Source organism: Octopus bimaculoides, chromosome 5 (assembly GCF_001194135.2).
Source record: "Octopus bimaculoides isolate UCB-OBI-ISO-001 chromosome 5, ASM119413v2, whole genome shotgun sequence".
Lineage (NCBI taxonomy): Eukaryota > Metazoa > Mollusca > Cephalopoda > Octopoda > Octopodidae > Octopus > Octopus bimaculoides.
In genome coordinates, this window is record NC_068985.1 from 21,328,779 (window position 1) to 21,353,823 (window position 25,045).

Sequence of the window (25,045 nt, forward strand, 5' to 3'; positions counted from 1 at the left end):
TATATATATATATACTCTTTTACTCTTATTTGTTTCAGTCATTTGACTGCGGCCATGCTGGAGCGCTGCCTTTAGTCAAACAAATTGACCCCAGGATTCATTCTTTGTAAGCCTAGTATTTATTCTATTAGTCTCTTTTGCCAAACTAAGTTATGGGGACATAAACACACCAGCATTGGTTGTCAAGCGATGGTGAGGGTAGGACAAACATACACACACACATTATATATATATATATATATATATATATATATATACACACACACAACAAATCCACTCACAAGACTTTGGTTGGCCCGAGGCTATAGTAGAAGACACTTGCCCAAGGTGCCATGCAGTGGGACTGAACCCAGAACCATGTGGTTGGTAAGCAAGCTTCTTACCACACAGCCACTCATATGCATTCCTAACTTTGCGGACTCATGGGTGCGCTAGTACCACATAAATACACCTGTGCCAGTGCTGTGTAAAAGCACCCAGTACACTCTGTAAAGTGGTTGGCATTAGGAAGGGCATCCAGCTATAGAAACCATATATATATATTTGTGTGTGTGTGTGTTAGTGTTCCATTGTTTTTACATTGCATGATAACTAAAAAGTCCCTGTTACGTAAGTGAAGTTCTCCATTTCCAGTCTTCCATGGAAACTTGGGGAAATAGATGAGGGTTGGTGACAGGAAGGGCATCTCACCGAAAAAAATTTGCTTCAACAACAAATTCCATCCAATCCATTCAAGCATGGGAAAGTGGACATTAAACCAATGATGATAGCTCTTGTAGTAATATATTTTTTCCCTCTCAGAGTGAATTAAATTACTTGACAAACATCGTTCACCTTTATTTTGAAACAAACTAATTAGTGACCAATGCTTTGTTATTATTTCATTAAAATTGTCCCTAATCTACATAAATGTTGACTGTCACCAACACTAATTACTCATATTTTTACGTCCATTTTTAACTCATCTCAACTTGAAATTACATCCAAGTTGTTCTGTTTTCGTTGATGAGATTTCATTTCTACAGAATGTACTACTTAAAGCACATGAACTTGCCTGTTTATAAACGCAAACAGTTGAGGGTATGAGCTGAACATCCACAGTCACTAAAGCAGTGGTTCTTGACTGGGTTCCATATGGCCTTAAGAGGGTCTACGTAAGATTTTTTGTTAAAATTTGAGCAATAAATTGCTAAAAAATTGCTTATACTTCTACAATATACAAAATATTTTATCAATTTTTTAAAAATATTATTCCAAATGATATTTAATAATAATAATAATAATAATACACTAGGATTTTTTTTTAAACACTGAATGGCTATGAGGGTCCACCAGAGTAAAATATGAAACAAAGGGGGTCCATAGATAAGAAGTGGTTGAGAGCTACTGCTCTAAAGGAAGCTTGATATCTAAAGGAGTTAAAGACCAAACAATGATGAACCTTTGACAAGCCACATATTTTTAGGTGATATGCCAGCCATCCAACCCATACCAGCATGGAAAGCGGATGCTAAACTATGATGATGTAATGGACTTGGGGAGGGAAAAAATCTCCCTGCAAGATCACATTTATAAGCATTTACCTAAAACCAAAAATCCTGTTGTCTGCGTAAAAAGATTTGTCATCACTGACCTAAGGTATATTTTATGGGCAGGAAATCAGTACACAGCAACTCAGTCTGTTATATGCAATTAATCAGTGTGCAAGCAGTATAGTAAATGCTGAAGTGATCACTCATCATTATTGTTGTTTAATGTCTATTTTTCATGTTGGCATGGATTGGGTGGTTTGACAGGAACTGACAAGCCAGAGGACTGCACAAAGCTCCAATGTTTGCTTTGGCATGGCTCCTATGGCTGGATGCCCCTCTTTTAGTGCCAAGCACTTCACAGTATACTGAGTGCTTTTTTTTTTTTGCATGGCAGGAACACTTGTGTGGTCACCAAGTAACTTGAAATGCAAGAGCCCTCAACTGAGGGAAGGGATGTCACTGTTTGGAGGTAGTTTTATGCCAGGTGACGAGAGGTTATGGTATGATTAGAGGGACAGAAACAGGTGTTTTGAGGTGTGCATTCAATTAACAAATGGAAGCCTTCTTGGAAATATTAAATGTTCTGCTGGCTATATAATATCATTTTAGTTTTGGAGGTAGAGCTACTGATGGCAACATATTCAAGAAACTTGGAAGAATTTTAGAGGATTTCTATCCTTATTTAAGATAATAAAAAGATTGTCTTTTTATGTTGAAAGCAACCTGTTATATAATAGTTAAAAGCGAGTAATAAGTTCAGAGGACAACCTGATCAAAGAAAAACAAGTATTTATTTATCATTTTTTAATGTATATAATTTAATCTCTAAGTGACATTTTAAAACCATTAAATTTGAGTCTGTATCATCAATAATAATATTCATCTATCAAAAAACCATTTTCTATAAATATTTGTTGAAGGTAACATCTAGATCCATCATTATAAATGATAATTATAGAAAACACAGTGCAATCTTTCTTCCAAATTGCTCTGCATTAGTTGAGTAAATACAATGTTTTAAGACAGATTCACATTTTTCTATAGTCGTTCAAAAACCTCAACTATATCATCACATACGTATGCTCACATATACTGTTTATTTTCAAAGTAGTGGATGACTATCCCTTACCTTAATAGTAGTGTTTGGCAATTTTTAAGAAATATTTTTAGATGTTTATTTTATACAAGAGATGCATTATTTCTTCTAAAATCTATATAACACCCACCTTCATGCTTAAAAATGTGAATTAATACCAGCCTAGCCCTTTTGTTGCCATATTTCTGTTGAAGTCATTGCCTTTGTTTCAATTAATTCTAAAAATAGCTGAGAATTTAGTAAAATAACTGTCATTATTAAGTTGGTATTTGGAACATAAATTAATGTGAAATTTTGATGGGAAGTTTTAATCTGGGTCACTTTAAAGCAGGAAGTACTACTGTCCACCCAGGGGTGGTCTCAGGTGGGTTGATATCAAATGGGTTAAAGTTAACTCTATTAGTTATTTTAAACTTTCTCAAATGAAATACTAGTCTCCTGAGACTGAGTATTTCATTTGAGAGAAATCTTTTTTATTGCTTATCCAAGGGAAAACAACTTTATACAGTAGTGAAAAAATGAAACTAAATCCTTGGAGACTGGGTCTCACAGATGAAATGACACAACATTGAGATGTTGGGTAATGTGCAAGCATACTCAGCTTCTGCCGACATTAAGAAATAAATGCTGAAGTATTAACAATGATAATAATGATTACCTGGCCTTAATACTTTAATCACTTCTCACTTTTTTCTCAACAGTTGCTCGAGGCCACTTAGCACACTATAGTACAGGATTTCTTATACTGCTTAAGAAATGCTGTACATCTACTGATAATGGTTCTTATTACCTGAAAAGAGTCCCACTATACTTTGAAGGGAAAAGAATATTGTCTTTAGTTTCTAACATGTTTAAATTTATCTCTAAAGGAATCCTTTTTCCAACTGGGCTATAATATCTGAAATAACACACCTAAAATAACATCTGCTAAAATAGTGCTCTTCTTAAGAGCACTATTCAGAAGAAAATAAGTCGAGCATCATTAAAAAATAACATACTTTGAATGACATTGATAAAAATACACTATTAACTCAGTTATTTACAATTTGAGATGTTTATAAAACTATGGAATATCTGCATACATTTGTAAAATTAGATATATACACTTAGTCTCTTACTCGAAGATAGCATAGTCCTTCCTGTTTATACTCTGAAAGACTTAAGTTAGAACTAAGTCAATACAATATCAACCTGATAGCACTGTTGCTGCATTGCAACTTATTCCAAGCTATCATCCAGTCCACCTAGTTTATAGGTAGCCTAAAGAGGTACAGCTCACCACTGTAAGCAATTGGAATCATGTGTAATTGACATGAACTTCATTAGCTTCCAGTAGTTATCTCAAATTCTGTCTTGAGTACAGTGTGGAGAGAGATAATCTTTACCAGTCTAATGTCTTAGATATATAACATAAATGCAATCTTCAGTGGTGTTCCCTAAGTCTAACCAGGTATTTTGAAAATCAAATATGGATTATGATATTTATAGCAAATATTTGTTACTGTATTCATTTTATTTTTAGATTTTAAGATGAGTTGGACTTGATAAATATTTTTTGAAATCAAATTCAATGCATAACTGAGTTCGTATAAGATTGACTTTGAATTAACCCCTCCATGGTCACTGTCAATAAACTACATGAGATTGGCATTTTTGCATCTTAGCCTTAATATCTTCATTTATCACTCTCTCACAAGTGTACAAAATGTTAGTTTTTATCTCTTTCCTCATATTCACCTCTTTGTATTAGTTTTTATGGAAACAGATTAATATCATATCCACATGGCTAAAAAAACATGCTTATTTGTACTTAACAAATTATAATTTTTTTCTCTTTTCATCAGTTGGTCTTGTACTTGGATTTTAACCCTATCAACTAGTTTCTTCAGATTCTCCTATTTTACTACACAACAAAATTGGTATTGTACATAGTGAAAAATATACTATTATAATGTACCTGTCATTATCCCTCTCTGAGGATTGCAAGCTGAACCTGTAACTTGGTTTCAATTTCTGGTTGTAGTCATTTCTCTTGTATTGCTAATAATAACCTCTTGACAGATGTGATCATCTATCTTCCTTTTTCTCCTTTCCCTTAAGATATCTTGGTCTGGATAGTAGTACTGTTAACCTTGTAGTAATAGTCAGACATTGCAAGTTTGAGAAAACCTTACATTCATTCATGTCTTGCATTGCAGTTATGGATGACCTACTAAATCACACCACCACCAATAACAACGTTATTCTTAATCTGTTAACAACAATACTAGGATAACCATTAGTGTCTATAAATGGCCCTAAAATAATATTCATCATCATCATCGTTTTAACATCCACTTTTCCATACTTGCATGGATCAGACAATTTGATGTGACAGATTTTCTTCAATGAACTGTCTCTCCTGTTGCAAACCCTCACCTGTTTCCAAGTAAGGTGATATTTCCTCTTGTCTTGACATGTTTCCATAGAAAATTGTAACCAAGCAAATGACATCGCTGTACGATGGTGACACTCACTTACATGATGGGCCTGGGGTCATAGTATGAGACACTTGCCATACAGTGGGACTGAACCTGAAACTATGTCTGTTACTCTGCATAACTAGAATAACAATTAGATATCCATCCCAACCTACAACACTCTCCAACTACTACCCCACCAAGACTTCTACTCCAGCAGCTGCACTGTTTAAGTGTCTATTTACACTCCTTCCAAAATAAAACTGTTCAAATTTAAAAGATTAATTCCAAAATAGCATTACTTACACTCTGCCAAACTTAAAAACATTGAAATATCATATCCACATACATAGGAAAAAAACCTGTTTTTTTAACCATTTCTTACATTTAATAAAATATAAATTCTATACTTTTTTTTCTCTTGGTTGTTGTTGCACTTGTTTTTTTGACCCTATCAACTCTTACAATAAATTAGTAACAGACAGATTATTTAGGAGCAGTATTAAACTTTAAAACATTATGCCATGATTCACTTTGGCTTTTTTTCTTTTTCAAATGGTTTAGTTGAATGGGAAATGGGTAAACCCATGCAAAAAAGTTATCTTCAGACCAGAGGCCTAGCTTGAATGCTATCACCTGAGTGGCCCCTACTGAAGATAACCTAAGGTCAGTAGGTGGTGTTAGACTGAGTAACAATTTAAATTTACCAACTAAGAAACAGTGTTTTGACAGTTTGTTGTTGTTTAGCAATATGTTGGCCTTGGTTAAGTGGTCCTATGATCAAAAACATTCCAATCTCCACTCTCCTATTTTTTTTTAAGCATCCTCTTTCTCATAAACACTACGTCATCCAATGAAATCTCAATGTGCCAGCTTAAGACAGTGGAGTGTGACGAGTGAAATATTGCTGCTATTTCTAATAGGTCTCCTGCTGAGTTGCACAAACAGCCCTTTGTATTTTGATTGTAAGGCATGATGATACACTGTGATGGTCTGCACCATTTATATCAGTTCACCTGCATAGCAACAGCAGCAGTAGCTTCTTCAATATTTTCAAATTATTCAATTTGTGACTCTTGACTGTTTCAATAATCCTTTTGTGATGACTGTCTAACAGGGCTTTCTATCTTTGTTAATTTTAAAAATAAGTGAGAATTAGGAATAGTTTAGGTTAAAGTACTTAAAAGAATTTTTTTTTTGTTTAGTACTTATTGAAATATTGTATTATTATCTTTCATGTATTAAAACTATTTCAGCCCAAGATTTTAAATTAAAATTTCAGAATATTCAGTAAGAGGCACTTACAGGCGGGACGACATTAAAAATATTCCATGATACTAAAGGTATAACCTTATGGTTACTGGTTTATTTTGCAGTTTAACATTTTCCAGATATCCAACAACATGTTTTATAAATGGCCTGTCACACACTTTAAACAAGAATCACATTTATTGTTGGTGGTATTGGCAGACTTTATGTATCTAGTTCCGTTTATCTACCTATCTCAGGTTTCTTGCAATCTTTGCCAACATGTTTGTGTCCATATAAAACTCAACTTATAGTAATTTCAATTCACTAAGACACGTTACTCATATTTCACTGTTGTTTTTCTAAATCGGTCCTCTGACCGGACAGGGCAGTCCAAGATGTACAGACGAATTGGCTAGGATTAATATTTTGAAAATTGAATGACACATATCTGCTTCTAGTCGTGTTTTAACAGCTAATTCACAGAATGTCTGTGCTCAAATCATCTATCCTTACAAATCATGAACTACGTCTTTATTTAACTTTAGAATTTAATAATCATGCCGATAGTTTGTTAACGTAGGCCGCTAAAAGTTTTCTCCATTCACATTTCATGTGTTTTATGTATTTGGTTTAAAATTTAAGTTTCTTTATACTAAAAAGTAAAAAGAAACCAGTTTTACACATATCCTGATTATATTTTTTTAATCAGATAAATGAGTTTTGTTTTCATGAGCTGAGTGTAAACTAATCGCAGCCTAGCCTCAAGTTAACCCTGATCAAGCAGACCTATTTCATCTGTAAACCTCTCGTCTTTTGTATATTAGAAACATTGTACAATTACCCTTTAGGAGGTAGGATGTAATTTGAGGAAGATTTGGTTGTTATTTATAGTTAAGCAGAGCAACCGCTTAAAGGTTCTCTCATTTTATTTAAAGAGTTTAAAATAACTCCTTTTCTTTCACTATTGAGAGTTTTTGTAGTTTTCTTGATATAATTTAACATCTGTATATTAAACCTTCAATAACTATACCAGAATAAGAATCATAGGAACAAACTGAAGATCACAAGAGTAAATTTTAAAATATGAATCCATGAGTAAAAATTGAGATAATGTTTTTAAATAATTTATTCAAATTACCACAAACATTTCACAAAATTTATAAACTATTTGTCACACATTCTCGGGCATTTTTTTTAATAATTAGAATTTACTTTTAAAAGCGAGAGAAAACACACGGTAAAATTACTGTTCGATCAACAAACACCTAGGTGTGTGTTTCATACCACTTAAAGGCTTTCCTTTTATCGAAAGCGCCCAGTCGCACCAATCGACTGCTTACTCTTGTTTTCCATTACCGGCATATATTTAATTCACCATCAAATGAATGGAAGGTTGGGTTGACCCTCCCAGAATTTTTACACTGACAATCAGAAGTAATCATCCATTCCACCGGTAAAATGGCAAGATATTTCCCTTTAGTGGGTGCCTTAAGGGTCTGATTTCGCCCAAACTACATATCTAAATTACATCATTTTTTTTTTTTATGACCTATTCCTCTTTAATCGTAGTTAAATATTAATACAGTATATATTATTTAATCATGAATTACGTGATGAGAGATTATTTGTCTTTATTTCTCGGGAGACCCTTGACTGACCTATTTTAGAATTATTTCGTGTATCACAGAAATAATGTTCATAAAGTTTAGAGAAATTGCACTTGAAAGTATTCCTATTTCTACATTATGGATTTGAATAAATGTACTCTTCTTGCTGATTTTGTCAGTTCGAGAGCACGACCGGGAAGAAAAAAAATTAGAATTAAAATAAAACGGTCTACTACTAACAAGTATTATGACCCAAACTAGTATTGTAATGATTATTATCTGAAGCTCCTCATTTATTATCTGTAAATCTAGTAGAATATAGCGTGACCGCAGCACAAGTTTAAATAAGCGTGTGTTTGCTGTGTACGAGCGGTGGTACATATTCAAATCAATTTAAAATCTTTCTTACCTGCAATAAAACATAAAAAAGCTAAAATTATACTGGTCAAAGTCGTCTCTTGTGTAGATGGAGGATCTGTAGTTTCCATAGTTTGCAGTTCATATGATCAGTGGATGTGAGAGAAAACTCTGGCAATGCTGACAACACAACTAAGCTATTAAAATTTCGGTGCGTTGTGACTATAATGTATGTAGTAGTGACAGCAGGCAGTAGTAGCAGAAGCAGCCACAGTGGCAATGGAACAGTTTTATCAAATGAGAAACATCAGTTTAGGTATCGCCAGTTATATGTGCTTCTTCTCTTCCTCACTCCTCCTCTCTCTCTCTAAATCAATGGAGTTCGTTGTAGGCTAAGAGTCCGCGGAAACAAATGATAGTTTGTGACGGTAGACACACGTCACGGAAATTCGTAACATTGAGCAGGGTCCTTCTCCAAAGAAATAGGAAATGTACTGATTAATTGTAAATAACGAACGTAGCAAACAAAGAGATGGGATGGGGCAGACAGAAAATGATAGGTCACAGGTTGGGTCGACGAAGAGAAAAGTGGATCTGAAGAGAAGGAAGATAAAAAGTTAGGCATAACATAGTTGTACACAAACACGCATGTATACACACACACACACACATACACACACACGTTTATTCAAGTGAGGTGAATAGGCTGAAGACGCGATAGTAATTATACGCTCTCACACGGGGCATGGCCACTAACATACAAATCTTTGTTATATACACATACAGATAAAGGAGAAAGAAGCATGCGATGCAACAAATGAAAAAGTAAATAGGTTCAGAAAAAGTAAGTAGGGCCTGGAATGGGTCAGTTGATGAAAAAAAATGTAAGAAATGTTTGCGCTAACTGCAAACAGTGTTACAAGAATATAGAGAAAAGATTCGAAAGAGGAAGTTGTGGTTAGGAAAATGAAAAGCTGTCGTTAATACTGTTTGAAGAAAAAGTACCCAAGATGAAGATGAAATGCTTCTTGTTTATGCTGATATAAGAAGATCCATGGAATAAGTGGTCTGTAGACTAGTCTGACAGCCAACTAGTTGGGAAACTCCATACAGCGGCAGTGGTCACCCAAACGAAACCCCCTTTCGCTTACATACATTGCGATAAAATACGGGAGATGAGTTTGTTGTTTAACCATAGAACTACACGAATCGAAGAGACCTTAGTTTAAAGAACAACCTTGTGTTGTTCAAAAGCCCATCTCGTCTTTTTTTTTTTTTTTTTTTTTTTCAGGCTCTGAGTAAGATTTTGCGCCGCTATTTCTAACAGGTCGTATAACCACGTACTTGGTGCCCCGTTGGTTCATATAAATCAAGTTTGTGCAGATGGTGTGAAGCAGATTTGAGCTGGTTATCACTACGGTGTGAAAGATAAAGTGACAGATTTGCCCTGGAGCAGAGGCATTTGTGGGTTCTGGGCTGGATGTGATTAGCCGATATATCTTCTAACCATAAGATCTCGTTGTTGGAAAGTATAAAGTGTAAGGTAGTAACGCTGTTATGGGAGGACTGTTAAGTGGGAAATAATAAAGAATTCGGTCCCTAGATAAAATATAAATATGACAGAAGTCCAATACACGTAACAGGTCGGAAAGAGAGCAGTGTTAACGACTTAACGAGAGTGACCCCTTAATAGGCTGAGCCGAGAACAGTGGTAAAGCCTAAGGTTTGTTCTCTTTTACTTCATTGTTACTACTATTCATGTTTAATGACAACAGTATAAAATAAAAGTCAATTATTCACTTTATAGTCATTGTTTATGCTTTTACAAGAGTGCTTATGTCATTTTTTTGTTCTTGTATGATAGACCTGTTTTCTTGACTGTCTCATTCTTTCGCCGAGAAGTGACTCAGCTTCCTCTAAGTTTAGTGATTATCAGCCCTTCCTCTGTCATTTACCCCCTCTTCTCAACTTGATGTAGTTCGCCATTTATCTGTCCTATACATCCATAATGTAGACTAAATAAGTACAATGGGAACTGCTTATTATAATCGCTGCTTATACTCAGCCGTTATTGTTATAAAAAATGAATGGGTCCCAAAACACGATCATAAAAATTGTGATATTTTTCTGTCTAAAATTATCAGCCGGTTATTTTTCTCTTAAAGGTTCCCTCCCAAAGAAATCAATAAGCGGCTTCCACGTAACAAAACGCACACACAATAAATAAATAAATATATATATATATATATATATATATATATATATATATATACATATATATATATATATAAAACCCCTCAAGCAAAAGTTGTATGAAAATTTTTTTTTTTTTAATATTAATTAGAATGAATTTACACCCTTCAGATGTTAAATTTACCTCTGGTTAAGTATCACTATTCTAGTAGCTGTATGTTAGTCATGTGTTGTTTTGTGTGTGTTACTCATTCATGAGTAAACCATAGAAAACATCTTCATACTTCCATCCCAAAAGCATTTTTAGCTGAACTCTTTACGGAACACTAATTCTAACTGCACCACCACTCTGATTACATTGGTTTAACTAGCATTTGTTTTTGTTTTTACTTGACTAGTTGCTGTCTATGCAAGCAACATTTTTTTTTTCCGTCGGAATCTATCTCATCTGTTTAGTTGTTGTTATTGCGGTGCTACTACGTCCAATGATAAAGATGTTTTTATTGCGGTATCCACATCCGATGAGGAATATTGGAGTCGTGGTTATTTGTTAGCTGAACAAGTTTACACCGCGTAGCAGAATCGATAGAGCGCTGTTGTCAGATGCGTCCTTTTTTTATTCTAAGTTCAAACCTGAGATGACTACTTCTCATCTTTCCCAGTTTAATAAAATAAGTAGCATTTAAAAACAAAAAACGTAGAGGTGGTGGTGGTGGTGCGGCAAGTTGAAAGAAGTGTAAGAGCGTCTAAAAAAAATGCCTTTGCTACAATTATTCTTGGCTCTTTGTGTTCTGAGTTCAAATTCCGCATAAGTCACTTTTGCCTTGGCGATCGGTTGGTATCACCTAACCGTCGATAAAATAAGTACAAGTCAAGCCCTGAGTCGATGCAATTGACTACACCCCCCCCCTACAAAATTCCAAGCCTTGTGCCTATGATAGTAGTAGTATAGAGGTAAATGGTTGAAGTAGCTTAGTACCCAGTTGCACTATTTAGTTATGTTCTTTAACTATCTGATTTAAGATCAACTTTGTCTTTCATTCCATTGACGTTAATAAAATAAAACCAGTGATGTACTTAGTCACATCAGCCAACTATACTGATTCCCTAGAAATCTGTAGCCTTAAATCAAGACTAAATATTTATTAGCAATGGAAGCAGTATCAATACCAAAAGAAAATCTTTATATCCAACTCAATATAGATGTGTTAGAACATCAAATACTACATTATTAACCTTTGTGAGATCCTCTCATATAGGCGCTTGGGGTATAAAAGCACACATAGATTGTCGCAGACAAGAATCGTCTGTTAAGAGTACCAGAATTCCATATCACATGATATCAGTCTACTGGACATCCTCTGTGAGAGGCGTCCGGTCACCACATACCAGACAAATCTCACTGCTACAATATATAGAATATTAGCATTGATGTCACTAATAGACAGCAGGCTTATCAAAAATTAATTATTAGTGACGGAAGCAGTACATTTTTAGAATTGTGATACCACTCTTCACTCTCTGTTTAGTTTTGCATACAGTTGTCATCCATATAACATAGGGAGTCTGCAAGAGAACCGCTACTAGTCTACTCACAACCCTAGAAATATCAACCAAATTATTCTCTTATTTCACCCTACTGTCTTAAAAAATGGACAGACACATTAATGTAGAGTAAAATCTATTTGCTAACGTAAATTGGCAGTCTTGTGCATTGGTAGCCAGCTGGAAAAGATGTTTTCCTGGAGCTAAAAAAGGTAGTAATGTCGTCCAAGCCAGGACTGCCAATTTACGTTGGCAAATAGATTTTACTGTTACTACTTCTCACTCAGAGATTAAAAACTAAATGTTTTCCTCTTCACAAATTAGTGTAGTCCTAGATAAATTAATTATGCCTGATTCAAAGTTAAACAACAGCATGCAACATAGACTCGCACTAATATGACAACTTAGTCTGTTGTAACAGTACAAATAGCAAAGACTAAAACATTCAAAATCTTTCTAGTGCTAGTCATCACAACCTCTTATGATTTTCAAGAGCATCTGCACATATAATACAAAAACATTGCCAAAACTATATCACAAAGATTAGACTGTCATCTTCAGAGCCAAATTATGCTTCAGTACTATTTACTTAAATGGGACAGTACTGACATCATATCTGTTACACATGCAAGCATATAGACCATATCCAAAGGAAACACATTTGGCTGATTGACAAAGGTACCGCCACTTAGCTCACAAATGCACCAGTTCTTCTGTTTGTTTCTTTTACAACTACCACTGGGTGCTGCTGTCTCATGACCTTTGACTAATTAATTTAGAGAGCTATTAACAATTTAATGCTTTCAGAGGTTTTCACTTATTTTCCTCATACCTCTAATCAAAAACCCCATTTTCATGTTAAAGCAGTTGTTTTTACAATTAGTGCTTTCTGACTCACAAAATAGAGTTACTGCCAATTATCCTGCTAGGAAACTGATACCAATAGAATAATAAGACACATGGATTCTGAAAGCTACAGATGTCTGAGTGAAATCAGTGAAATCTTGCAATTTTTCAAAATTAAGCACTTTTATGTCATTTTGGGACTTATTTAGAAAATTTATCATCATCATCCAGTGTTTTAAATCTGGGTTTTGTCCCCATTAACGGGGCTGGCCAGATCTACCTCAATGCCATAGCAACCGAGGTAGGCAGGTGTAGCCCACCCCAACCTTTGGGCTGGCTGGTGCCCATATTCCTTTGCTATCATGAAGGTTTTTTGGAGCTGGATTTTCTACAAAGAGCATGCCCTTGCTTACCCCCAACCTCAGTTACTAGACACGAGTGATCCCAACACCAAGGCCTCTACCATTATCAAACAACTAACTAGCTGGAAAAGTCAGTGTTTTTTATTCTGTCACCAGCCTGCAATGTATATCTCATCAAGATACTTGACTCTCAACTGCCCAGTCCACTTAGCTATGAGAAAGTGCCTTAAGGTGCAACAGTGCTATAAAATTGACAAGTATTTTTCTTTCTTTTTAATTCCTACTGCTCATGAGCTTAGGCCATGGTAGAAAAACTAATATGACCTTACCATCAACTCTATCATCACAATGAGCTTGTATGGACAGATTCATTTAATATTAACAACCTGTAAAGATCTCTATTGTCCAAACATGCTCCCATTGGATACTGCTAAATACGAAATCCTGTCATGTGTTGGTCTGACATCAGTTTGTTTGATATGAGATATTTTTCAGATATATTTTACATACTAGTTTTTGTCATTATTATATGTTTCTATTTGCTTTATGTTTCACACATTTTATTAATAAAATATTTTTGCTGTTAATTTCTTCATTAGGGCCATATTACTTGGGTAAATACAGCAGACAGTATATTGATGGAAGTAGTAATATAATCAGGTTTACATTAGGAAAACCAAAAATATGTCTATACTAGCTCTAATACAGTATTGATTTCTATATCACTTTATTTTCTTACCATGTTTACAGTAATAATGGTTTGTCAAATTGGCTATTCTTCTTCATTAAGGGACTATTATTGTATTTGATGGCATAAAAGGCACACAAGCATAATAGACACCCCAATTTCAGCAATGCATAGTCATAAAAATTATGCATATAGGAGGCCCAGGGGTGATTTTTCAACACTTTTTTTTTTTTTTTTTTGAAAAAAAGTGCATCTTATATACTACTGAATATGATAATTGATATAATGAAAGATTGTTTTTCAGGTAACATTATTATTTTCCTATAATACTGTCTTTCTCGGCTTCCAAAAGTTCTTTCGACTTATCTGTGGTCGTCTTACTTCAATGTTTCCTATACACACACACACGCTTCAGTTATCAGTTATCTGACCTGAATCCCTTATTTATTGAACATGTCTAAAAGTACAGAGATGTACTTTTGTAATTCTCATCCATCTTCTTAGTTTATTATCTTCTTTCTCTTTCCTTAGATTCACTCAAATTTCTTAGCAACATCATTTAATGTTCCATATATATATAATATTTTCAATATGCACCTATATAACTTGCCACTTGTAAAGCTGTTTGAAGTATTGTCAAAATATAATGATAAGAATTAGATTTTTCTTTTTCAGTGAAATCTTGCAATTTTTCAAAATTAAGCACTTTTATGTCATTTTGGGACTTATTTAGAAAATTTATCATCATCATCCAGTGTTTTAAATCTGGGTTTTGTCCCCATTAACGGGGCTGGCCAGATCTACCTCAATGCCATAGCAACCGAGGTAGGCAGGTGTAGCCCACCCCAACCTTTGGGCTGGCTGGTGCCCATATTCCTTTGCTATCATGAAGGTTTTTTGGAGCTGGATTTTCTACAAAGAGCATGCCCTTGCTTACCCCCAACCTCAGTTACTAGACACGAGTGATCCCAACACCAAGGCCTCTACCATTATTTTTAAGAAATGTGGTGGGAAACTAACTCAGGAAGGCAGGGGCACTACTCCCTGAGACCTCTTTCGGTGCTCCCCTACCTAAATTTAGAAAATTTATAGTTTTAGAAATATTTCTTTTCTTTTTCATAAAAATTTAGCTCAAGGTTGTTTTAAATATAATTCAAGCATAATTGTATCACTAAGAAGCTTACTCTCCAACTTCATGGTTTCCGGTTCAGTGCCACATGCAGTACCTTGAGCATGTGTCTTCTATTATAGCCCTGGGCTAAGTAATGCCTTCTCAATGAATTTAGTGAAGCGAGATTGTGTAGACAGCTGATGTGTGTGTTTGTGTTTGCCCCACCGCCACCACTTACCAGGTGTTCTCATTTGTCTATGCTCCCATAACTTAGCAGTTCAACAAAAGAAACTGACAATAAAATAACAGACTTAAAAAATAAATTCTGAGGTCAATATGTTTGACTAAACCCTTTGTGACAGTGTCTGGCATGGCCATAGTCCAATGATTGAAACAAGTAAAAGTAAAAGAAAAAATTGTGTGTGTGTATACAAACGTACATATATACAGACATGACAGAAGTAGACACCCTTATAATCATTAAAATTTATTTAAATCTGAAATTATACATTCAAATTACTTATTAATTTTTTTAATGTGAATATTTAATATTTAGTAGACATGCCTTTAGCATTTTTCAATGCAAGGACCCTATCAGGCATGTTACTGATCAGATGACAAATATTCTCTTGTGGAATTTCTTGTCAAGTTTCATGCAGTAATCTCAAAAGATCTGGCTTTGAAGATGTTTTCTTGTTCTTTTTATGAATTGTCCTGTTCAGTAGGGTTCATATCTGGTGACTGGCTTGGCCATGGAAGCTTTTTAATGCCATTTTCATCCAACCAATCTTTGGTCATTTTAGCCATATGACAAGCAGTCTTATCTTTCATAAATAAAGAGCCTTCTTTAATCATTTCACCACTGGAGATTGGAAGGAGTCCTTTCTGTAATATGGACACATATTTATCTGAGTTTGTTTCCCTCACACTTCACCAGGTCTAATCAACCATTGCTCCAAATTGCTCCCCAAATCATCACAAAATAGCTACCATGTTTCATTGTTGGCTACAATCTTTTCACATCAAATTCTTGATCACAGAGTCTCCAAACCCACACTCGACCACTGTCAGGAAATACAGCAATTCTGGGCTCATCAGAGAATATGACAGTGTCCCAAAATGCTCACTAGCCAATCTCTTCTCTGCTTGATGTTGGCTGGTCAAAGAAGTGGCTTCCTTCTTGCTACTCTGCTATAGTAACCAAGTTTGTGGTGATACCTGACAGCTGTTCTGGGACTGACATCAACTTGTTCTATACCAGGGGCCTTGCAACAAGGATTATCCTTCACACTTCTCTTAACAAAGAGAAGGGTCCTATCAGAGGGCCCTGGTTGATCTGGATGAGGTGATGTGGACTTCTTCCCCCTCTTTGGTGAATTGCACAATCACTCTATTGACTTGTAGAAAGTAGAATCCCCAAGGTTTTCTGCAATTTTACGCTGACTGTGTCCACCTTGAGAATGACCCACAATGCGGCCTCTTTGAAATGCAAACAGTTCCAAGGCTTCTTTTGTGCACGACATGATTAAACAGTCACATATAGGTCCTAAAACACAAAAATGTTAATTAATAAAAAACAATGTTTTATGGAGTGTCTATTTACTTCTGTCATTTCCTGTGCATATATACGTATGGATATGAAAAGTGAAGAATCATTGTTATAATCTGACGTCATGTCTAACATCAACTAATATATACTCGTCATTGTTTCCCTTATCCACTTTCAATAGCTATTACCAAGTAATATATTTCCTGTGAGTATTTCCTGGTTCTCTTTCCTGGTCATTCCAATTTACTTACACATTATATCATTCCTATTTCTTAAATGTTTATGGAAAAACATTGTGTTTTTGTGTATATAGATCTATATACTTGAGCTACTGCTGAATCTCAAGTCAACTCTAATCAAGCACATCTGTAAATAAAGGCATTCTTGTCAGGATCTCTTCTCTTTTCGGACATGGTGGGTCTAAGACTACATTATCCAATGTGTCTTTCTATTTAGGCAGTAGGATTTAATTTGAGTGAGATTTAGCTGCTTTTCCTAGCAGGTTAAGTAACCACAAAGGGTTCTCTCATTGGCTCAATATGTAAGTTTGTGTATGTGTCTTTACTATTCTCAGTCATTGGGCTGTGGCTATTCTGAGGCACCACCTTCAAGAGTGGTGTTAAGTATATCAACCCCAGTAGTTGTTTTAGGGACTTCAGAAGGACAAAAGCACCAATTGAATGTACACAGGATTTGGATTCAGGTGGGAAAGGGATCATCATCATAATTTAATGTCTGTTTTCCACGCTGGCATGGGTTGGAGGGTTCAACAGGGGCTGGTCAGCTGAATAGCTGCCCAGGCTCCATATCTGCTTTGGCATGGCTGGATGCCCTTCCTAACACCAACCACTTTACATACAGAGTGTACTGGGTGCATTTACACATCACTGCCACCAGTGCTTTTACATGGCACTAATACAGGTGCTTTTTACCTGACACTGGCGCCTATGAGCTCACAAGATTGGGAATACTCAGCTGTTGAGGGATTCAGGACATAACCAAATACCTCAAGCTATTTTGTCTAGTGTCTCATCATCTACCCATTGTGTGCATGTGTGCACACGCATGCACATGTGCATATAAGCATGTCTCTGATGTTAAAAATTTCACATTGCAACCTATGGTTCCATGTTTGATCCCACTCTGCAACATATTGGGCAAGCATTGTCTGTTGTAGCTTAATGTTGGGCATTGTCTTGTGAGAAGAATATGGTAGACAAAAATAGTGCAGAAGTTTGCCACGTGTGTGTGTGTGTGTGTGATGCATATATGTGTCTGTGTGTACATGTGCACATAAGTTTGACATTTATTTTCAAGGTGGGACCCCAGCATGGATGCAGTCCAATGGGTGAAGCAAAAGATAAAAGACACACTTGTACAACATGCCCATTGTAAACTTGTGGATGCACTCCAATGAGTGAAACAAAAGATAAAAGATATATACGCAGCACACTTGTACAACATGCCCATTGTAAACTTGTGGATGCACAAGAAGTGTAGTGGGATCACAGTCATATGTTGTAGACTCACAGGGCCAGTTAGCAATAAGAGAAGTACACATGGAATAGGTTTCTTTTCATAACCCAAAAATGTCTCTAGAAGTAATTGATAACTTTGTTACCTCAATGATCTTATTAGCTATAGTGGAAAGTATTCTGAAAGCATAGTTGTAAGAGTAAGGTGTTCAGGGAGTTTATTCTTTCAGCTGTCAACAAAGCGCTTCTGTCTCAGAGTGAAATAAGATTGTATGATCTTTGTACACTAACTGTGATGTTGCACGGTAGTAGGACATGGCCCCTGAATGCAGAGGATTTGTGAAAGCTGGAAAGAAGTGAAGCAAGTATGCTTTGATAGACGTGTAACATTAGTGTGTATGAATGACAAAGCACAATGAGCTGGAAAGAAAACTGAAGATAAGAGGAATCAGATGTAGAGTGCAATGGAGAAGAGATGCAGAACGTTGGTTGTACAAAGAAGTCCTAAGCATTCCATATGGAAGGAACATGTGGGAGAGGGAGAGTATTTATTTGAGGAAATCACAGGAGGAAATGATTAAGTCGGGTCACAAGAGTCTGAGTCTCATGACAGCAATGACAAAGGGCTGTGACAAGAAATGAACTGTCGTACTGAAGAATACTCACCCAGCACATGAATTTATGAGAAACAGACACACAAAAAAAAAATGACAATAGTAATTAATAGAGGTTGTAAGTCTATATTTGGGTCTCTCTCACCCATTATGTTCATGTTGAATCTCCCTGTCAATTAACCATCCTGTTACTGTCTACTGCTACCTCTCTCTTAATTATACTCACTCATCACTCCCCACTCTCTCTCCCTCCCTCTCTCTCTCTTCCCCATCACACAACTTCTCTTTCATTGATTCTTTTTTCCTCCATCCCCTCCAAGATTATAAATTTACATTTCTGTCTCCAAGATATATTAATTTCAAATTTTGGCATGGGGCCAACACGTTTCAGGAGAGGCAGTAAATCAGATACATTGACTTCAGTGCTCAACTGGTACTTATTTTACCAACCCTGAAAGGATGAAAGGCAAAGTCAACCCTGAATGAATTTGAACTCAGAACATAAAGATGGATGAAATGCCAGTGAGCATTTAGCCCGGCATGCTAACAATTCTGTCAGCTCGTCACCTTATATCTATAAGATGTATTGCTATCTAGTATTGTGTCCAGGCCACAAATATATTGGGTCAGGTGTAAACCTCAGTATTTCACTGGTACTTATTTCATTGAGCCTAGTAGAATGAAAGGCAAAGTCAACCAAGGTTGGACTTGAACTCAGAACATAAAGTGACATAGCTAAATACTGCATGGCATTTTTTTTTTTCTGCTACTCTACTTATTTTGCCTGTTTATCTATCACTCATTTTGCATAAGAAATATTGATGAAATATCTTAGGGCTGCTTTTAATTGTTTAACTATTGTTGGTGGAATCACTTGCTTTTATTGAAAAAGAAAATGACAAAGTAAATTAAAACATTAACTCTAAATATTCACATTATTTAAAGCTGTGGTTCTCAACTGGGGTCCACATGGCCCTTGGTTGGGGCCCATGTAAGATTTTGTTGTTAAAGTTTATCTGAAATAGATTGGCTATACTTCAACAATATGCAAAATGTTTTAATTTTTCTTATACAATTCCTAATAGTGTTTAATTATGAAAATGTAATAGGATTTCTTAAGCACTGGATTGCTCTGAGGGTCGAGTAAAGTAAAATAGGAATCAGAAGGGTCCACAGGCAAAAAATGGTTGAGAATCACTGATTTAAAGCCTTCAACCTGTCACTTCATTTGTTTCAGCCTTGTAGCTGTTAATTAATTCATTTAACCTTAAGTTGGCTCTCATCAATCAGGTCTAAGGTCAAAGTATTCAAGCCATAATTATCCTTTTTTTTTTCCTATAATAATGAACAGCCAGACTACATTATTCAATGTATTCTATTATTTATGGTGCAGTATGTTTTAATGGAGATTTGACTGCTATTTCTACCAAGTTGAGTAACTACATAGAGGTTCTCTCATTGGCTCACATTTTGATCAAGTTCAAGATTTATACACTGAGAATGCTTCACGGCTAAGGAAGCTTTGTTTTCCCCTCTTTTTAGTTCATATTATTTACTGTTGTATTTATGGTTATTTTACGTTAATCTTCTTTAAAAAATTGTGTTTTGCATTTGGAAAAAGTCTCACTAATCTTCACTTTTTTAATATTATTGTTACATATCATTTCATAATATAAACCATGGTTTTTAGTTGTAGTTGTCATAACTGAAAAGCAGAAGTTATTCTTTTAAAATAACTAGAATTCATTACATCATAACACATATGTATTAATCTTTTTGTTTTGTTTTGTTTTGTTTAAATTGTTCTTTGTTAAAATTTATATTGGCATGGCTGTGTAGTTTAGAAGCTTGCTTTGCCACCGCATTGTTTCAGATTCATGACACCTTGGACAAGTGTCTTCTACGATAACCGTGGCCCAACCAATGCCTTGTGAGTGAATATGGCAGATGGAAACTGTGGTAGCCTCTCATATATATGTATATGTTTGTGTTTGTCTTCCATTACTGCTTGACAATTGACATTGGTATTGGTTTGTTTGCATGCCTGTAACTTTGCGATTCAACAGAAAAGACTGATAGAATAGGAAGAAGTATAAAACTTAACAAGATAAATACTAAGGTCGATTTATTCAACTAAACCTTTCAAGACAGTGCTCCAGAATGGCCGTGGTCCAGTGCCTGAAACAGGTTAAAGAAGATAAAAGAAGGCCATGTATCTAGGTTTTTTTTTTTTTTCTGATCCTTAAAAAATATTAAAATAATTTTGGCAAATAATTAACTAAGAAATAGTCTTACTAATCTTTGTCTTTTTGTTTTCGATTTTGTTGTTACATATCATTTCATAATATAAACCAGTTAAATTTGTCATGTTTCTTACAAGAGCAACTTCAAGTTCATTGCCACACCAAAATTATATTTGTGATATCTGATTTCCATCAGGAATTTATTCATTTTCCTCTTTTCTATTTTTCTTTTTTTTTTCCTTAAATACTTAGGACAAAACTAGTCCTTATTTCCAAATCTTGTATATAAATACACTTTTCTCCCCTACTAAATTTATATATAAAAAAAAACAACTATTTGTCTTACATATCAGTTTATTCAGAGACGCTTGCTTTATATTAACCAGTAATCTATTCTGTAATCTTTTAGACTGGAAACTTATTAGTTGACTGTTACTTATTTTAACGATCTTAAAGCGATGAAAGGTAAAGTCAACATTGGCGAGCTCATACAACAAAATATGCCTTGTCATTAAAATATTTTTTTTAGATTTATGTTTGTGGCTCTTGTGCATACAAATTTCTCAATTCCTCTGTACAGGATTTTGTAATGAAAGAAATTATAGAGTTCCAAGCAAAAAGCCATACAGCATTGAATTTTGTTTCCCTACATTCTGTGTTCAAATTCTACTTGGTCAAATATGTTTTCATTCTTCTGGAATTGATAAAATAAGTATCAGTAAGTTCATTGTCAGCTTGTTTGGAATGTTTGATTTAGTTTCCATATCATTTAAAAATTTATTCTGTAATAATGTCCATTAAGAAGTAACATATAGTCTAACACTAGAATCGGTCCATATTTTAATGGCATTTATTTAGCAACAATCACTCGAATGTAGTCAAGTTTAACAAGTTTTCAAGTAGGCAATAGAATATTGAAATATATGTTATAAACTGTCTTGTTGAATACTGTGCCATTTGATTCATTTCCATTTGCTCTTTCTGTTTTATTTAAAAGGTAGTTTTCACTCTTGCATACATTGACCAATATCTTTAATATACCATCATCTATTTAACAACTTGCTCTCAACCTATTTAAGATTAGCTTGCACATGTAATAGATTATAATACTTTGTTCATTTCTTTCTTATTTCTACTGCTGCTTGTATTTCATACATCTAACATGCAGCATATAAGCTGCCTTTTCATATCAAAAGGTAATCCCCTTATTATCATTGCCAAGAGAAACATCTGTTTGTAGGTGTGGGTAGAAAAAAGTCAGTATAAGGGTGGGTGGATGTGTAGTTGATGACCTTTAGCTCTGTAATCATCACCTTGACCATCATTGGCCTTTCATCCACATCAGTAAATTTAGACTGATGAAAAATTTGGCCAGAATTTAAGTCTTTAAATAGGCTGACTAGATATAACGATGATGAATTGCTAGATTTAATATTAAGTATGATAGCTAGGTTTCCATTTAACTGTATCTTAAACTCCTTAACTATGCTGCAAAGTCTTAGTTTTTAACTTTTTCCAGTTCTCACAAGGCATTAACCAACAGTTAGCTTCCTCTGTATTCTCTACATTATCAAATGCAGGAGCCTCTAACAAAAATATTGCCCTGATAATACAGAATTGTATTCTTCCAGACTCTTCACTTTCACTTTCTTACTCTTCTTTATTTCCTCAGTGAATGAAGTTTTGAAGCATATAATTATTAAATTTTAAGAACTTCAAGATTTAGATAATAAAACATATTGTGGATATTAGACATTTTGTTGAAAATATTTAATGGTGGCAATGTAAAAAAAAAAAAAAACATTGTCAGCCAAATTTGAATGCCTGAGCATATTTTTTTTAGAATTTTTATTTTTACCTCATATATGCTTCTTGCTAAAGTTAGAAAGGATTGGGTTCCTTTGTAGAAGATATCAGATACATGTACATTAATCAAATTCCTGGTTTGGTTTCTCTCATCAACAACACAATTTCATTCCTTTTTATCTACAAAACAAGATTTCTTCTAAAATACAAAATATTGTTGTAGCCAGCCATAGTTTTGTTTAATCTATTTGCAATTCTTATATAAGGGAGGAAGTAAGGATCTATTACTTTAAATAAAACAGAATCTCATAAACGTTGTCCCAGAGGACCTTCTGGAATAACAAGACTGACACTTTTTATATGTTGGTTATAGTTTGTCATGAGAAAATATAGTATTGAAGTTGTGAGAATAAATAACAAGGAAACTAAATGGTTCTTTTAACTAGTGAATTTTATACTACAGAATTAACTGATAGTCAATTATAATGGGTTATAAACTTGAAAATTGAAAAGTTTGAATTCCTGTTTGTTTATACCAAAACCAGAAATGGAAATATGTAAAAAGTTAAGAAAAATCTGATAATGAGATCCTACTTTGAGTAGATCCGAAATGCAAATAATTATTATTATACTGTTTTTTTGTTTTTTTTTAACATTTCATTCCTGTCACATCTCGCTCATTACTGTATGTATGTTTTCATGGCAACCAGTGGTAGATTCTTAACAAACCAAGTCTTTGACCTTGTTTCAATTCGCAGCTGGAACTTATTTGTTTATTAATGCCCATAGGAAAGGCATAAATCTATAAATTTCCTACTTTCTTTCTTTCTTTTTTAGTCTCAAGCTTATGTAAAAAAAAATTTAAAAAACATGCATGCACACACACACACACAATGGTTATACACACATGAAGACAATCTAAATCTAATTTTCTTAATTTACATTATTATTAATATTATCAAATCAAAATTCATATTTTATGCATAATGATTTTAAACTATTTAAATATTTTATGCTAGCATGTATTTGGTTATGCAAATGAAGCTATCATCAGCCACTTACAAAGAAGTATAGTATTGTGATTAGAACAATATGTTAGAGCTGATGACCTTTGGCTCATTAAGCATTTTTCGGCCATCATACCTTTCAATCAACATCTGCAGCTTTAGACTGATAAAAACTGACCAAAATCTCTTTGTCTTTAAATAGAACAAATTTAAACAGACTGACTAGTTATAATCATATTGAAGTGCTAGATTTAATACTTTATACAAAGTTTGTTTCGAAATCTGTACAATTCAAGAAAATTTTGTATAAATGGTTGATTAAAAAAGCTTCCTTTTTCACAGAAACTTTTATCAAAGTTTTAGAGTTTAGAAGTACAAGAGAACATTCATAAATGGGTCAGTAACGTTTTTGTTGCAACAATGCAAAATGTTAAGAGTTGACAGCAGATGTTTATCATGGGTGGAAATAAGAATGAGCATACTCTAGGGATCAGTAGTTTTATTTGCAGCCTATCTTATTCATGGTTTATGTAAATGACATGTCATCATTAATTTCAAATATTTGCAACCTTTTTGCTTTGACTATAATATATTCTAGACTGAATGACAATGAGAGTATTAAAATATTGTGAAAAGATTTGAATAAGCTGAATATTTGACCTGGTTAACAGTAAATTTCTTTAAAATATTTGGGATTGCTTGAATGTACATTTTCCCCAAATTTTATCAACAGAACCATATTTTTGGAGCAGTTTACAAAGTAAAATAGTTTGCTTTCAAAATACCAGAGATTGTGCACCTGCATATAAGATAACAGGAAATGTCAACCTCAAAAGATAATTTGGAATTCTGCCTAGAGGTCATTAATATAAATTATTTTAGAAAGATAACTGGGTGGCTTGACTGTAGGCCTTGAATTGAATCAAAATAAACTGGCAGTATAGATTTCAGGAATACTGGAAGTGCATGTAATTCAAAATATCTTTCTAATATACAGAAAAAGCATGCTACAAAATGTCAGCATTTTCTAGATATACCTGTTAGTTGTAAAATGTTAAGATATGTACTTAGTCACTTTGTCTTGTATATGTTTCCACTTCTTTAGAGTTGATAGATATTTTAACAAACTAGCTCTTGTGAGATCTACATTGGAGTAGTGCTCACATATCTGAGTTAGTGCTGCTTCTATATATACATGTTTAAGACCACATCCGAAATATAGGTCCTGATGTTGATGCTTCAACACCAACTCACTGACTTGCTGTTCTTTCTCTCTCTCTCTCTCTCTCTCTCTCTCTCTCTCT

At 34.4% G+C, this 25,045-nt stretch overlaps 2 protein-coding genes across 4 annotated transcripts in view; one reads left to right on the forward strand and one right to left on the reverse strand.

Moving 5' to 3' along the window:
- Window positions 1-8,802, reverse strand: part of LOC106875796 (uncharacterized) — a 24,209-nt gene extending 15,407 nt beyond the window's left edge. The window contains exon 1 of the mRNA XM_014924065.2: window positions 8,355-8,802. Within this exon, the coding sequence (XP_014779551.1) occupies window positions 8,355-8,433 (79 nt within the window). The 5' untranslated portion in view covers window positions 8,434-8,802. The remainder of the gene's footprint in view (window positions 1-8,354) is intronic.
- The window catches only part of LOC106875794 (ubiquitin carboxyl-terminal hydrolase MINDY-2), a 179,523-nt gene that overhangs the window by 107,377 nt on the left and 47,101 nt on the right, over window positions 1-25,045 (forward strand). The gene's annotated exons all lie outside the window — the stretch shown is intronic.